Genomic DNA, 17500 nt, shown 5'->3' on the forward strand with positions numbered 1-17500 from the left:
TGTTGGGACTCTCATTCTGACGGCACCCATTCACTGCAGAGCATCCACTGATGAGACAAAGATGTACTGCTAAATTTCTCCAAATCTGATGAAGAAACAAACTCATCTAGATTTTGGACGGATTGAGAGTGAGGACATTTTCAGCATATTTTCATTTTTGGGTGAAATGTTGCTTTAAAAACATTATTTTGCGCACAATTTGCTGGACAGCTAAATTAACTAATATATCTAGCTAAAGTCTGAGCTAAAGAGAGTGAGTTCAGTTGTCTTTCAAACATAACCGGTCAATCGCACTCTTCACACTTGATCAAAACCACACAGAAAGAGCATTCAGGTGTATGAAATCCCCTCACACACACACACACACACAGTTATGTTAGCAGGTGGTGTGTAACAGCAGGTGTGTGTGAGAGGTGTTGCTGTGTGAATAATCTCTCTGAAATGGCCTGGTCATGGAGAAAGATAACCAGACAAACAAGGTTCCAGTCGCTCCGGCACTGATCTGACAAACATAAACACTGACAATCATGCTTCTGATAAATGCAGTATTACATATTATATTATATTATATTAAGAAACGAATACTTTTATTTAGAAAGTTTGCATTAAATTGATCAAAAGTAACAGTAACTAAAGTCGCAGAAGATTTATCTTTCAACTAAAAATGCTCTTCTTCTGAACTTTCTATTGATCTGTGAATCCTGAAAAATAAAATATATCACAGTTCCCACAAGAATACTGTGCAGCACAACTGTTTTCAACACTGATGATAATAATGTGTTAATAATATTTCACAATTTTAAGTTTTGGTATAATAATAGTCTTCGTGAGCAGAACATTATAAAATATATTAGGGATGCACGATATTGGATTTTGGCCGATATTCGATATGCCGATATTTTCAAAATAATTTTGGCCGATGCCGATACCGATATCGATATATATACAAATATATACTGATATATTTAAACTTTAATTTTACTGAAGAGAAATCCATGTATCTCTTCTGTACTGATTCTACCATAAATGTATTATTTTACAAATGTAGACAGACATTCACATCTGAAAAACAGGTCAATTTTTTCACTTGGAGAATATCGGTTTGGCTCATCGGCAGAAATATTCATATCGGCCGATACCGATAATGGTCATTTTAAGCTTTTATCGGCCGATACCGATGTTGTGCCGATATTATCGTGCATCCCTAAAATATATATTAATTTCAGTTTGATAATGATATTAAATTCAAATGTCATTTTGTAGCAGTAAACATTAACACAGTAATTAAAAATCTCATAAAACTGTGCAATTAAGCTGTCAGTAGTGACAAGATAGTTCATGTAAGGTTACACGGTAGTAATTAAAACAATTATTATTATTATCATTTATATAATTAAAAACAAATTATATAAAAAAAAATTATAAACTAGTTGTTGTGTGTTTTAACTGTTTTATGCAGTCAAGCAGTTTCTCTGAGGTGTGCATAGGCCAAAAGCATAATTTTAAGGAACGTTGAATTCATATCTAATATTTCTCACACAAACAGCAAACAGATTTGAGTTTGTAACGCATTAAAATAACTGGACAGCACAGTGCTGGATTGTGGTTATGAAGCAAGTTTGTTCTGGACACATTTCCTCTTCAGGGTCAGAAATCTGACAAGCAGATGAAACATGGGACTCATTAGGCCCTCGATGATTTAATTACTGACTTTAAAACAACCCAAATTAATAGACCCACAAGGCCTTGTATGTTTCAGTCTCTGTATATCCATAATCTGATACTGATATGGTCTGCGTCCTCTGTGGACTCTTGGATGGAAAAGCTTCGAGAAGAGCCAAGCCGTTTGGAAAGGAGATGGAGATGATTTTGGTGAGCTGTAATCTGTTTTTCAGCACAGCGACGGAGGTCTTCAGCGCTGATTATCTTCTGTGATTTTTGGGGTGAAAGCCCAGTGGAGGCTTCTTTGGATGCTCTGATCTCTGCAGATCTCCCTGAAGCTCTCACGGGTCGCAGGAGGACAGATGAACACACCGGTGTCTGTAATCACCGGCAAACGCTATGATAAACACCTGATGGTGTCCAGATACTGCCAACACCCATTAACTGTTCAGCATCAGGGTAATTAACAAGCGCTGATTGGAGCTGCATGAGAGCAGAGGGTCGCCGGAGGCCAACATGAGCAAACCACTGGATTCACTGTTCGGATTTTTTATTTTTATTTTTTTGATATTTTAGTATATACAGTCGAATTACGTTACATTAACCCCTTTACGTGCAAACATCGCCGACGGCCCCAGTTTATTATTGTTTCACTTTCACAGCACATTAAACATCACTGTCTTACTTGATCTGGACAAACTGTGCATCAATTGAAAGTTTAAAGACTCTAGCTTCGATATTTGACCAATATTTTGATACAACATTGTTGCAGTGACAGATATTTAGTGATTTATGTCAGGAGTGCAAAATAATAAATCCATATTATGCCCCATTTTGAATAGAAATTCACCACTCACTCATATTCAGTCATATTCAGCTTTGTGAACATATGTTGAATATGTATCTAGTCAGAAAGAATCATGAGCAGAAACCTTTTTATTTTGGGTATGTCATTTCTGTCTCCATGCCAAAAACGGAGGTGCCTAGAAAGGAGTTAAATTAATGAAAAGAGATTAACTGATTTGAGTTAAAGGAACACTCCACTCACTCAAAAGGCTCATTTTCCAACTCACATAGAGTTAACGAGTTGAGTTTTACCATTTTCAGATCCATTCAGCCAGTCTCTGGGTCTTGCGGTAGCACTTTTAGCTTACTTTAGCATAGATCATTGAATCTGATTAGACCGTTAGCTTCTTGCTCAAAAATGAACAAAGAGTTTCTATATGTTTCCTATTTAAAACTTGACTCTTCTGTAGTTACATCATGTACTGAGACCGACGGAAAATGAAAAGTTACAATTTTATTTTAGTTAACATTTAATTAAGATATTTTTACTAGCTAAAATAATATATTTAATAATATAAAATAATATCGTTTTTTAAATATTTCATTTATTTCAGTTAACATTTTGTATATTTTATTTCAGTCGATGTTTCATTTATTTTTACTATCTTAATAAAGTAAATTTTTGTATATTTATTTCAATTCAAATTTATTTACATTTATATATTTTACCAGCTTATTATATTAAATTTTGTATATGTTATTTCAGTCAACCTTTTGCATTGTATTTTATTTTATTTTAAATAACGTTTAGGTATTTTTCTAAGTTTTTGAATATTTTATTTCAGTTAACATTTTACTATCTTTAAATAGTATAAGCTTTTATTTATATTTTATTTGAGTTAACAATTACTTTATTTTTGAAGTAATGTTTTTTATTTATTAATTTGTTTGTTTGTTTTTAATGGTTTTAGTTTTAGTGAACCATAATAAGACTGAATCATAAGCTCTGATTGGATGGCAGTGCGTGTTGCCCCGGTAACCCTGCGACAGGTAAACGAGTGCAGATTGAGCACAGGTGCTGTCTGTTAAAGCGGATGATGGCGAATCATCTGGCGAGACGACAGAACATTACATGTGAACAGCACAGAGCGAGATCAGCTTGTGCACACAAGATTGATTACAGACAAAGACGCAGGTGCAAAAAAAACCCTGCCAGAACAATCAGCTCTCCCTCTCCATACAGCCATTCTTTCTGTTCAGACCAAACAAGCCCAATGCATGCTGGGACGTTTCTCCTTTTCCTGCTCCTGCTGAAACCACGTTATTGGAATCTGGATTTAAGGCAGCAGTAATTAAGCGCTAATGAAATATCTGTGCTACACCTGAACAGACCAGCAGGATATCTGCAGCATCTGACCCTCGTTCACCGACAAACAGCTTCTGTTCTCAGATTTAAGTGACACCAAACAAACTGACACACAGAAAAGAGCATTGCTACGCAGTTACTAGAGTGATCCAAGATTAATTTTTCACTTTGTTTTTTGTAAATCCGGTGGTTTAGATTTGTTTAGTTTATTTGATAACAGGGCAACAAACATTAACAAACATGTTGTAATTGTGCCAGAATTCACCAAAGAGGATATTTTCCATCTGTAGACCCTTGAGAGAATGTTAAAAAGTCACCCTAATACAAAACAGAGCATCTTTTATTAAAACCAACAAAGAAGATGAGATAAAAAGTTGAATGCTTAAAAAAAATACATAATAATAATACAAATACTTGACTGCACATTAAAAAAGTAATAAATGTGGTATATATATGTAAATGTGACTGTGATCTGCTACATTTTTTTTTAATATTTATTTCCCAAATTGTAGGTACTGCTCTAAAATATTAGATATGCAATTATTCAATAACTGTTTTATTTATTAGGGGCCAAGCACCGAAGGTGCGTAGGACCCTATTGTTTTTGTTGGCGTTCTTATTATTATTATTCTTCCGACTGGGAGTCTATGGCAGCCCATAGAACCGATTGCGGGAAAGTTGTTTTGGTTTGACATTCTGATAGAGGACAGTGCCAACATTAAGTACACCAATTTTGGTGTGTATAAGACATTCCCTCTAGCGCCACCAACTGTCCAAAATTTCACTTTCATTTTGTTAATAACTTTTTAACCGTAAGCCCAATCAACAAAATTCTTTTTTCCTCTGATTTCTGAGCTCATGGCAATTCGATTGCACCCTATCCAGTCATTTATGGTCAAATATGGCCGCCATTTTGAATTTTTTGAAAACCTACTTTTTCGAACTCGTGCTAGACGGTTTGTCCGATTCACACGAAAATTGAACCAGATCATCTTCAGGCAGTGCTGACCAAAATTTATGGAATTCAAATTGATTCGTCAAACCGTTTTCGATAAACGCTCAAATTTTACGTAACGCTTACAAAAACAATCGTAAAGCTGTATCTCTGCAACAACTTATCCTATTCAGGCCAAACTTGGTACATGTCATAACAAGCATGACCTGAGGCTACATGCAGTGTTTCGGTGCAGCACCACCTACTGGTCCGGAGATATGAAAAATTGCTATTTTTGCTCATAACTTCTGAACAGTTTGTCCAAAAATCATAACATTGGTCTTGTTAGATTCAGGGCACCATGCCTAGTCGACTGATATGCAATATGACCATTTCGGCCATTTTGAATGTCGGCCATTTTGAATTTTGTGCTAAAATGCTATATTTTAAAAATGCATCAACAGATTGTTACGAAACTTGGTATGGGTCATCAGCACAATGTCCTGAAGGAGCGTGAGAAGTTTCGAAACAGCGCCACCTAGTGGTGATCTTCTTTTTTAAATGCTTATAACTTTAGGTGTGGTCGACTAATTTTCACGAGATACATCAAATTAGTCTCCTGAAACCTTACCGAGTCCTACGATACACACTAGGTTTCGCCTTACGGTTTGTGTAGCGTTGTGATTTAGAGCTTAAAAAACATTTGGCTATATCTTCGAAACCGCTTGTCTCATCGAGACGAAACCACCATCAGAAGTTCGGAAACATAGGTCGATAGCTAAACATCAAAGCCCAAATGCCAAAATATTGATAGTAAGGGGTAGTAATATTCAATCAAAGTCAAGAGTCAGTCATTTTTTACATGCTTTTTCATTTAAATGTCTATAACGCTGAAGTGAATTGAGATATTTTCACCAAAATTGACACACATATGTATGGGCTCACTCTGAGCACACATAAAAAAATGGTGGGACTGAGCCTCTTGGTGGTGCTATAATAGAACAAAACATGAAATTTTCATTAACTTCAATACAGTTTTGTGAAATAACATGCTATACTAAACAAATGCATTGGTGTAATATTATGAAACTCAGAATGTGCCAACAACACCATCCCTTGAAGGTACTCAAATATTTTGAATTAACCTAGTGGTCAAAAGTTATAACTCAATTTACATAAAGGCTAATAACTTTTGAATAAATCTGGCTATTGACATTTTTAGATTCCTTGGGTCAAGTCGAGAACATAGATACAAAGTTTTTCTTATTTGGCTGAACTTCCTGTCTGACATTTTGATTAATGTTGAAAACCTACTTTTTCGAACTCTTCCTAGACCGTTAGTCAGATTTTCACCAAATTTGACGTGGATCATCTTCAGACCATGCTGGCAAAAAGTTATGGATTTCATGTCAATATAGGAAACGGTTCTCATTAAGCGCATCAACAAATCTGCCTGAAGGGTGCCAAAATGCATTTGAGGCTGTATCTCTGCAAAGCTTTGACATATTTACACCAAACTTTATATGTGTCATCGTCACCTCACACTGACCATTCCAAATTAATTTGGTAACAACGCCACCTATTGGTTACACGTGATAAGCCAATAAAGCCTATTACTAGTTGTTGTGTTTATTGTTTTCCAGCCATTTTGCCTAAAATAATCTTACTCATTTCTGCCATTCGTCTGAAGCTTGCTTTTGTAGTGCTTGGCCCTGTTATTGCTGCTTGCAGCTATATTTATTATTATTATTATTATTAACTTACTGTTTCTCCAAGGCATATCTTCCAGTGTATCTTGTCATAACTGTGCAAAGATTTGATTTCAAAAACACTATCATAGCTATTAAACTATTTCTTGTTATGATTTTTAATCTGTATTCAATCTCAGAATGATCTCAAGGTAAAATTTACTGTTAAAGTCTGATTTTGTGGTGGCTGTGCTTTAAAATTAAAATATAATCTTAATTCAAGTGCAAAAGGGTTTAGAAAGTCTGACAGTAACCAGTGTTGTGAATGAAGAGGACCCTAATGATCACAATTGTCATATGGAGTACCTCAAGGCTCAGTACTAGGGCCGCTACTCTTCACGCTCTATATGTTATCCTTGGGAGATATCATCAGAAAACACGGTGTTAGCTTTCACTGTTATGCTGATGACACTCAGTTCTATATAACTTTGCAAAGTTAGGGCCAAACATACCAACTTGAAAAGTTCACAGAATTCATAGTCAATATTAAAAACTGGTTGACGAGTAATTTCTTACTACTAAATTCTGAAAAAAAAAAAAAGTTAATTACCGGATCTAAAACCTCAGCATATGATAACCTAGTATGCACTGTCTATGACTTGATGGCTGCTCTGTAAATTCTTTGTCATCAGTTAGGAACCTAGGTCTGCTATTTGATAGCAATCTTTCCATCGAAAGTGATATTTCTAGCATTTGTAAAACTCAATGTTTCCATTTCAAAAATATATCCAAATTACGGTTGGCAATTGAGATCAATTATAAATGCATTTATTATTAAAACTACAAAAGCAGTTCAATCTTTTTATTTTATTGTTAGATTAATGGTTAGATAGACAGCCTATATATTAATTCCTACTGTGTATGCACGGATATAATATAATGCAACACATCAGATGTTTTCCCCTAAAGTTCCCCAAATATTCACTTAAAACATATGAAAACATAACATACTATGTTTGTGTGAATAGCCAACTTAAATTCTGTAATTCTGTGTATGCACTACAGTTAAGTATATATTTATCAGAAACACGCACTGGGGGAAGAAGAGCAGAAAATGTACAAATAATGATACATTTAGATATTTTTGTGAAAACATGAAATTCAACCTGTAGCTCAAAATTAGACCATACACATTCAGACTCATTTTACCAGCATGGTCACATATATAATTTAACCAGAAACAACAGAGGAATGCGTATTGATTATCTGGAAGACAGTTAGATGATGGTGGGGATGTGTGTGTTTCAATAACTCTGCAGAAGAATTCAAGGTCAAAGCTGAACTAGATAATAATAACAGCCTGAGTTCCAGACATCAACAGCAGGGTCCATCACTCAGGGCCAGCTTCGTTGTCCCGGTGTGTGGGTGTGTGTGTGTGTGTGTGTGTGTGTGTGTTTGATGTGTTTAGAGGGAGACGCTGGCTGTCGGTCACACACTCGCCGGTGGTCTTTCTCTATGAATACCAACACATGTCAAACACACAATACCCAGCGCCGTCCTTCACAGAACACAGAAGGGTTTCATCAAATATCTCTTCCTGACCAGCATCTCTCTTCTAGACTTTCTTTGAGAAGTGAAACTTTGACCAGAATTTCAACTTCACTTAAAGACAAAGTGAATGTCATAAATCAGTACATCTGCACTGTATATTTGAATTAGCTCAGCAAACCCCGCCTTCAGATTCCCTGACCTCAGATGCCCCGCCCACTTCAATTCTCACTCCACACTTAATACTGCTGAAAATTCAGCTTTGCATCCCAGGAATAAATGACATTTAAAATCACATTCACTTTGAAAATTGTCATTTTAAATTGTAATAATATTTTACTTTTTACAGTATTTTCGATTAAATGAATGTAGCCCTGGTGAACATGAGCAAGGTATTTCCTGCTGTATTTGTCCTCGCTGTGAGTTTACAAGCTCCGCCCTATTTTCCCTCTTCATTAATGAGTTTGTTCATCTCGTTTTATTTAATTTTTTTCTCCAGTATCTGGTCCTCTCTTCATCAAGCCAATCTTCGTCTCACTTTCAACCCTTCTTCACTCTCCTTTCATGCGACCGCAGAATGACAGGTTTAATATGCGCTGAGGTGCATTTGTCACTGATAATATTATTATAAACAGGCGACGTGTCTCTCCTGCATAAACACATGTGACAGTGACAAATAAACACTCTGTCAAACGTCCTCTGGATAACGCGATTAAATTACACATGTGAGACTGTGAGGACTCGAGCCATCAGACGACTCGCCCCGCTTGTGTTCTATTAATTGACACTTTGATATTCATGGGATCATTTACCAAAAAGTGAACATTCTGTCCTTCTGACTCACTGGCATGTCGTTCCAAAAACAGTTTCACAGAGACTTCTGAAGAATCTTCACACAACAGCAGTTCAGAAGGGCATCTATCAAACTCTACACAGAACCAAACCACCATCAAAGCTGAGTTACAATCAAGTCCTGCTAGAGGAAGAGACATCACATGACGGAGCTGCTGTCACAGGTGTGCAGTATTATGTTGTATGTGCCACAACTCCTCTTATTTTTTGTTTATTTATTTGTTTGGTTGGTGAGTTTTAGTTAAAAAGTGTAATTTACAATGGGTTTTTTTTTATTCTTATGTTTATTTATATACAGAAGTTGTTATTTATTGAACTTTTTTAATTATTGTACATTTTCATGTTACTATTAAATTTCTAATTTTAAATTTCCCAGATAAAATTCTTTATGATGTAATATCACAAAAGGAGTGAATTACTCACTCAATGTTAAGAGTTTCTTTTGCTCACCAAAGCTTCATTTATTTGGTAAAAAAAAAAATACAGTAAAAATAGCAACATTATGAAATCTTATTGAAATTAAAATTGTTTTCTGTGTGAATATCTGTGAAACTGCAACTGATTCCTGTAATCAAATCTGTATTTTCAGCATCATTCCTCCAGTCTTCAGTGTCACATGCTCTTCAGAAATCATTCTTATATGATGATTTGATGCTCAGGAAACATTTCTGATTATTATCAATGTTGAAAACTGCTTCTTATTCTTACGGAAGTTCTAAGCGGCCATGCATTATAATTTTTTTTCTTTTGTTTTCTCATTATAACGACTTAATTTTCTCGTTATCTCGACATAACAAAGGTAGTTTTCTCGTTATAACGACTTAATTTTCTCATTATCTCGACATAACGAAGTTCGTTTTCTCGTTATAACGACTTAATTTTCTTGTTTTCTCGACATAACGAAGTTCGTTTTCTCGTTATAACGACTTAATTTTCTCTAAGAAGTTACAAAACTGTGCCAGCAGGTGGCACTATAAACCTGAATATAACTGACAGGGTGTTGTAAACTATCCACTTTACTGTACGCGGACCTTCCTCGTGATCGCTACAATTTGTGCAGTCTTGTTCATTACTGACATTTTAATTAATTCATAAATGTTAAGTGATTGAATCAATATGAATATTTTGTGTATTAAGTTCCTGCTTGATGCATGAGTTCCACCAACGCGTTCTGTGTCATAAAATAACTGCTTATCAAAACCAAGGTTGACATCACTGTATTCTGTTTATCTACAGTAGGACGGGATTTAACGATGTAGGCTGATGTGTTTCTTCTCCTTATTACTAATCTTTATTGTTAACCATATTGGTGAGAAATGTGATGTATATGTAAAATCCATAGGCTAATTTAATTCAGTTTTGTCCTATAATGTTGTAATAATTTTTTCTACATACACACACATACACTACACGTACACATGAACGCTCTTTACAGTATTGTAGACGTTATTACCTAAACGAAGCAAAATTTGCTGAAATATAGGCTACAGTAAGAGCACCTGTATGGTTGTCCATCAGATGCCTGACAAAGTTGAGTTCGTTACTATAGCAACAGTAAAACTGTCATGTCGTTATAATGAGAAAACAAACTTTTGTTATGTCGAGATAACGAGAAAAATAAGTCGTTATAAGGAGAAAACGAACTTCGGTATGTCGAGATAACGAGAAAATGAAGTCGTTATAACGACAAAACAAAAAGGAAAAAAATTATAATGCATGGCCGCTTAGAACTTCCGTATATTCTTGTGGAAACCGTGAAACATTTTACTTTTTCAGGATTCTTTGATTAATAAATTTCAAAAGAAAAGTTTCATTTGAAACAGGTATATTTTGTAACATTTGTATGTCTATATTGCCACTTTTGATCTCTTGAATGTGTATTTGCTGAAAGAAAATATATTAATTTCACAAAAAAAAAAAAGAAAAAAAAAAAAAACTTACTAACCCTAAACTTTTGAACAGTAGTGAGGAAGCTGTAGGAAGCGAGAGACAGTCATTGTTTCCTCTGCTGTAATTAAACTCAATTCAGTGAACAGCGATGCGTACGTGGCACTCATTTATCAATAAAGACGGACATTGGTGTAAGGAAAAGCCGTGGAGTAAACAGCGCAGGTATTCCTCCACACAGATGGATGTGACGCTGCGCTCTCATAACTAAAGATACAGAAGAGACGATCTATCATGGCCAAACGCTATCATTAGCTATCTGGCAACTTACTCATTTTGACAAAGTGCAGCGCTTACATAGTTTATCAGAGAGCTCACAGTAACCAAAGTCATCATGTAAACTTTCACACACACACACACACACACACACACACGGCAGATAGGGAAGGATGAGTTCAAATGAAGGCGAGACTTTAAACTGCAGGAGAAAGAAGAATAAATGCGTTCCCTGAGCTGCAGGAGGAAGATGTTGGGTGTGTTTGTGTTGAAGGGCTTTGATTAGACAGACATGTTTATATGAAACGCATACGTACTGTACGGGACACACTCGTACTGCACTTCCAGGTATTTGTATGTCCCAGGACAGGGGTCAGGAAATGCATCCGGTCCGGCCACGACGGCACACTGCGTCCGGTTATTACACCTGGAAACACACACACACACACAGAGAGAGAAAGAGAGAGAGAGGAGAAAGAGCATTAATAGTCTGTTAGCATTTACATTTCTCACCTTTAGTATGAAAATGTTTGAGCATTGTTTTTGTGATTTTTGGACAATAAAACTGAACCACGTGTTCAATGACCAGAATGTCAGAGACTCGAGAATGGTTTCTTTTTACTTTTAAATATTTGTTGGCCAGTAAATATCTATCCAGAAACATCAACCTCCAGAATAACATAGTAGATTTACAGCAGATTTACAGGAACAACAATGTGACATTCAAAATAACGTCAAATTAAAAGTTTTTCTGTAAAGTGCATTAAATCACTATGTTTTAATAATACCTTATCACTCTTTAAAGAAGTACACTTATTTTGATGTGTTGACTGACATACTAAAGCACATTCAAGTTCTTGATTGTCATTTTAACTGTAGCGTGTTACTCGAGATTACATTGAAAGTGAATATATTTTAAATGCACTAAATTGCAACTTCAACACAAATATATTTAAGCACAAGACACACACGTTTCAATAGAAATGCCATTAAAGTTAATTTTAGTTCATGTCAGTACATTCAGCAGTATTTTAAGCATATTTCAAAGATATTATAAGTAATTATGAAATTACATATAAAAATGTAAGATATAAGACCTAAATAAGTGTGTTGTTAATACATACATTTAATTATAATTGACATGCAGTTAAGAGTCTGAAATCATTATATTCATTATTTCTGTATCATCTGTAGTTGTTTGAGACTGGTTGTGCTCTCTATTATAACATGTTTCTCTGTTGATCTCTCAAATATACTACTAGAATCTGTAGCACTTTGGTCACGTGTTTTATACTGTCATATCACTCAACCGAATCATAAATGATCAATCACAATCCGCCTCACATTATTTCCTGCTGAATATTCAGTTTCTGGGGGAAATACGCCGCATTACAGATTCAAATGGAGTTTTAAAGAATCATGGCGATCGTTTAAAGATGAAATCTTCCGTGAGGCTCAATGTCAGAGTAATGTCAGCAGATCAGCGTGTGATGAACACCCAGCACCTGAGACACTCGCGGATGATTGAACCGTTAGCATGTGGCTAATGAGCTTGAACGAATGCGTTCTGAGTGCTGGGGTGTGTGTGTGTGTTTGTGTGTGTGTGTGTGTGTGTGTGTGTGTGGGCTTCTGTGCGAAGCGTATCAGTGTGTATGTGAAACTGTGACTAATTTTTAAAGGACAAAAGCACCCATGTGCAAAATCAGCCTGAACATATTTACTGGCATTTCATTATCCTCACAGCCTTTACTCAGCTGTCTAAACGAGGAATCCCAGAACACCAGCTAAAGCTGATGAGAACCCAACCAGACCAGAACCTGACCAGAAAACCTGCAGCTTCTTTACATGCAGAATGAGAGAAAACGATGGAAATAACTACGAAAAAACACAAATATGGTAAACAACAGCATATGGAATAATTATGATTAAATCAATCCATAACCATAATCTTACAAGGAGACTTTATGCAATGTTACATTTGAATTGTATGAAAATAAACATTATATATATGTAATTATATAATAAATTAATTAATATGCAAAAAATTAACAACATAAATAATTAGTTAACATACAGTACACACACATGTATATATATAAATAAATCATACCAAAAGTTATATAGAACTGAATTTCATATATATATATATATATATATATATATATATATATATATATATATATATATATATATATATATATATATATATATATATATATCATAAAATCAAATACAAACTTGTATACTATATATGTATTACATTTATATATATACCTTTATATTAAATAAACTAAATTAAAATTATTTAATTATATTAAATAAACACTTACAAAAAACATTTTTCTATTTTATATTAATAAAATAAAATTTTGTAAAATGTTTTGCAAAAAATTCAGAATATAAATATTATATAATATATCAGGTATAATATAAATGGTTTACAAAGTATATAGACTAATTAATTACCAAACCATAATTTTACAAGAAAAATAGTCATAAACATTATAAATATATATAGAATATATAATTTATATAAAATAATTTGCACAAAAAATGAGTAAATATTCATGTAATATAACACACACATATATTTTAAAAATGGTTAACAAATATGAGAATATGCAAAAACTACAAATATTTAAATAATTTCATAATATATCACAAATAATATACACGCACAAAGTATATAGTATAATTATAAAGCAGACATAACCTCAAAAAAACTAAACAAACAAACAAACAAACAAACAAAAAATGTACAAAACAGCTACTCACTCCATCCCATAATAACCAGTGCGATCACATGTTCCAGCCAGTCCCATAAGAAAACACACACATCCCAGCGCTCAACTCAATGAGGGCCAACTATTCCTCAGAGTTTCAGAGGACCGAAGCAAATCATCTGTCCGACACAAACAAACTCTACCTGTGAAGTCAAGCGCAGCGTTTAATCAGCCTCAGCTCTGGACAGAAGAAGGTTTGTTTCAGATTCGAGTAAATTATGCAGCACAATGAGGATTACACTACAGATCCGGGATCCCAGGCCTTTGAATCCACACGGACAAGTGCCACCGATGGGATAGTTTCCAAACGATGCTCTGAAACTCAAAGGCAAACATCTCCAGGATGTGAGGAAATGAGGACGACAAAAATCAATGCAGAACACGGTGATATTGATTAAAGCTGCAGTCATGTGTCGGCAAACATCCTAATTATCAAACCACCGTCGACTCGTTAGCTCCAGCTCTGAACACAGGGGTGCTTCTCAAAAAATCACTGTGGACTGTAATGTTCTGCTTTAGACTCAATCACGCAGACAAAACTATCAACAGATTCCAGATTTCCCTATCTGTCGGTCACTACGAGTTATATCGAACGACATATGGGGTCTCCCAGGACTGCTTTGCAGCGATCGACCTGAAAGACGAGTACTTTCATGTTTTGATCCTCCCTCGCCACAGACCGTTTCTGCGGTTTGCATTCGAGGGTCAGGCATGGCAGTACAAGGTCCTCCCCTTCGGGCTCTCCCTGTCCCCCCGTGTCTTCACGAAGGTTGCGGAGGGCGCCTTTGCCCCACTCTGGGTAGTGGGCGTCAGGATCCTCAACTATCTCGACGACTGGCTCATTATGGCCCGGTCCCGAGAGCAGTTGTGCGATCACAGGGACTAGGTGCTCCGGCAGTTCCTGGAGTTGCTGGCAGTGCATCTAGCCTCACGGTGGTTTCGGCCGCTGTTGCTAGACAGGCACATGTTGGTCCACATGGACAACACTGCGGTTGTTTCGTACATCAACTGACAGGGTGGTCTAAGATCACGTCGCATGTCTCAACTCCCATCTCCTCCTCTGGAGTCAGACGCGGCTCAAGTCGCTGCGCGTTATCGACATCCCGGGGAAGCTCAATCGTGCAGCCGACGCGCTCTCACGTCAGCTCCCCTTTCCCGGGGAATGGCGACTCCATCCCCAGACGGCCCAGCTGATCTGGTGTTGATTTGGGGAAGCACAGGTAGACCTGTTTGCTTCCCACGAGTCCTCCCACTGCCAGCTATACTATTCCCTGTCCCAGGCCACCCTGTGCACGGATGCACTGGCACACAGCTGGCCTCAGCCTCTATGCAAGTATGCATTTCCCCTAGTGAGCCTGCTCGCACAGATGCTGTGCAAGGTCAGGGAGGACGAGGAACAGGTCCTGTTGGTTGCACCTTACTGGCCCACCCCGGACCTGGTTTTCGGAACTCATGCTCCTTGTGACAGCCCCTCCCTGGTGCATCCCCCTGAGGAGGGACCTCCTCTCTCAGGGGCTTGGCACCCACGTCCAGATCTTTGGAACCTCCACATGTGGTTTCTGGACGGGACGCCGCAGACCTAAGTGATCTTCCCCCAGTGGTGGTAGACACTATCACTCAGGCTAGAGCCCTCTCTACGAGGCAGGCCTATGCTCTGAAGTGGAGTCTGTTCACGAATTGTTCTTCTCACCGAGAAGACCCCCAGAGATGCCCGGTCAGAGTCGTGCTTTCTTTCCTGCAAGAAAGGTTGAAGCGTGGGCTGTCACCCTCCACCCTGAAAGTGTATGTCCATGCCCAGCCCATCACGATGCAGTGGACGGCTGGTCCCTGGGGAGGCATGACCTGATCGTTAGGTTCCTGAGGGGTGCCAGAAGGTCACATCCTCCTAGGACACCCCTGATTCCCTACTGGGACCTCTCTATTGTCCTGGCAGGACTTCAGAGGAGTCCCTTTGAGCCGCTGGATTCAATCAAGCTTAAGTTCCTGTATCTCAAGACAGCACTCCTGGTTGCACTCACTTCCATCAAAAGGGTCGGGGACCTCCAAGCATTTTCGGTAAGTGAAGAGTGCCTTGTGTCGGGCCGGCCTACTCTCACGTTGTCCTGAGACCCCGGCCGGGATACGTGCCCAAGGTTCCCACCACTCCCTTCCGAGACCAGGTGGTGAACCTGCAAGCGATGCCCCTGGAGGAGGCAGATCCAGCCTTGCCGTTGCTGTGTCCTTTAAGAGCGCTTCACATATACGTGGACCGCACCCAGAGCTTCAGAAGCTCTGAGCAGCTCCTGGTCTGCTTTGGAGGTCAGCAGAAGGGGAAGGCTGTCTCCAAGCAGAGGTTGGCCCACTGGATAGCCTCCTTCTATGCACTGGTGCACGGCACCTCTCTCCCTCTCTCTCTCTCTCTCTCTCTCTCTCTCTCTCTCTCTCTATATATATATATATATATATATATATATATAAAGTTGTATTTTATGTAAAAGTTTAGATTAGTTAATTGTTATAAAATATTTAATTATTTATTTATTTATTTATTTTAAACAGAGGTCATTGGGCCGTTGTCTTATTGTCTATCATATTTTTGATGAGGAAAAGTCAAAATAAATAAATAAATAAATAAATAAATAAATAAATAAATAAATAAATAAATAAATAAAAATAAAATGAGGATTATAATTTTTTGCCAATTGTTTATAACAATGCCATTGTAATAAATTGCTTTAAATGTTTATTTTAATTATATTTTTTATTTATTTTCATAATATTCACCTAAATAAATAAATAACTCAAAACTCTAATGATACTGTAAACTGTATCCCAAAAGAATAACTCAAAACCATAACCCTATAACAGAACATTTATATCTCAGTCGATACACCCTAAACTCTATCTCTATCCATTTCCATTCAGTATATCTCCCTGCTGAGTGACGGATCACAGTCTCCTGCCTTCCAACCGTCTGACTGCCTAACACACACACACACACACACACACACTATCACACTATCTACATTTGCATATATGTGCACTTTAGTGTCTAATGCATCTCTGGCTGCGGCAGACTAGACTCATGCTGTGATGTGCTCCAAAAATAATAAACCAGCCTCTGTTGAGCAAACACAAACCTACACACACACACAGAGAGATACACATACATACAATGAAAACATATTACAAGACCATTTCCCTTAAAATTACAGTAATTCCCAAAAACACACCAACAGTTTGCACAACATTACACCATTTTGTGTCACATATTCTTTCCCAGATATAATTTCCACAAGTCCAAATGGTTCGAGATTCAACAGCCTTGCTTTATTTCCAAACACACAGTGCTGTGAGGCAGTGTGTGTGTGTGTGTGTGTGTGTGTGTGTGTTTTCTCTCTCTGGGCACTTGGCAAAATGAACCTTGTGGGCTTTAGGGGTCCTGTAATTCACTCTGCGGTGGCGCAGGTCCAGTCCTGAGGGGCTGGATGATAAACATGTGCGTTTATTCCTGTTGTCTGTGAGAGACACACACAGATGGACAAATATACAACAATAACACTCACCGCCCTCCGCTTTACTTCACACAGATTACAAACACTCAAATATTCTACAGCTGGACCACGTGGACCAAAAAACACAGGCTAAATGGTGATACATTATATAAATATTTCTATATTTATACAAAAATAAAAATAAAATGGGCTACATGTTCACTTGTGCAATATAACAAAGATTA

At 37.1% G+C, this 17500-nt stretch overlaps 1 protein-coding gene across 2 annotated transcripts in view; it reads right to left on the reverse strand.

Annotated features, from left to right (window-relative positions):
- Positions 1-17500, reverse strand: part of LOC113106379 (adhesion G protein-coupled receptor L3-like) — a 192357-nt gene that overhangs the window by 42074 nt on the left and 132783 nt on the right. For both annotated transcript variants that reach the window (XM_026268245.1, XM_026268244.1), the window contains exon 4: positions 11317-11426. In XM_026268245.1, coding sequence (XP_026124030.1) covers positions 11317-11426 — 110 coding nt within the window. The remainder of the gene's footprint in view (positions 1-11316; positions 11427-17500) is intronic.

Source organism: Carassius auratus, chromosome 7, assembly GCF_003368295.1.
Source record: "Carassius auratus strain Wakin chromosome 7, ASM336829v1, whole genome shotgun sequence".
NCBI classification, from domain to species: domain Eukaryota; kingdom Metazoa; phylum Chordata; class Actinopteri; order Cypriniformes; family Cyprinidae; genus Carassius; species Carassius auratus.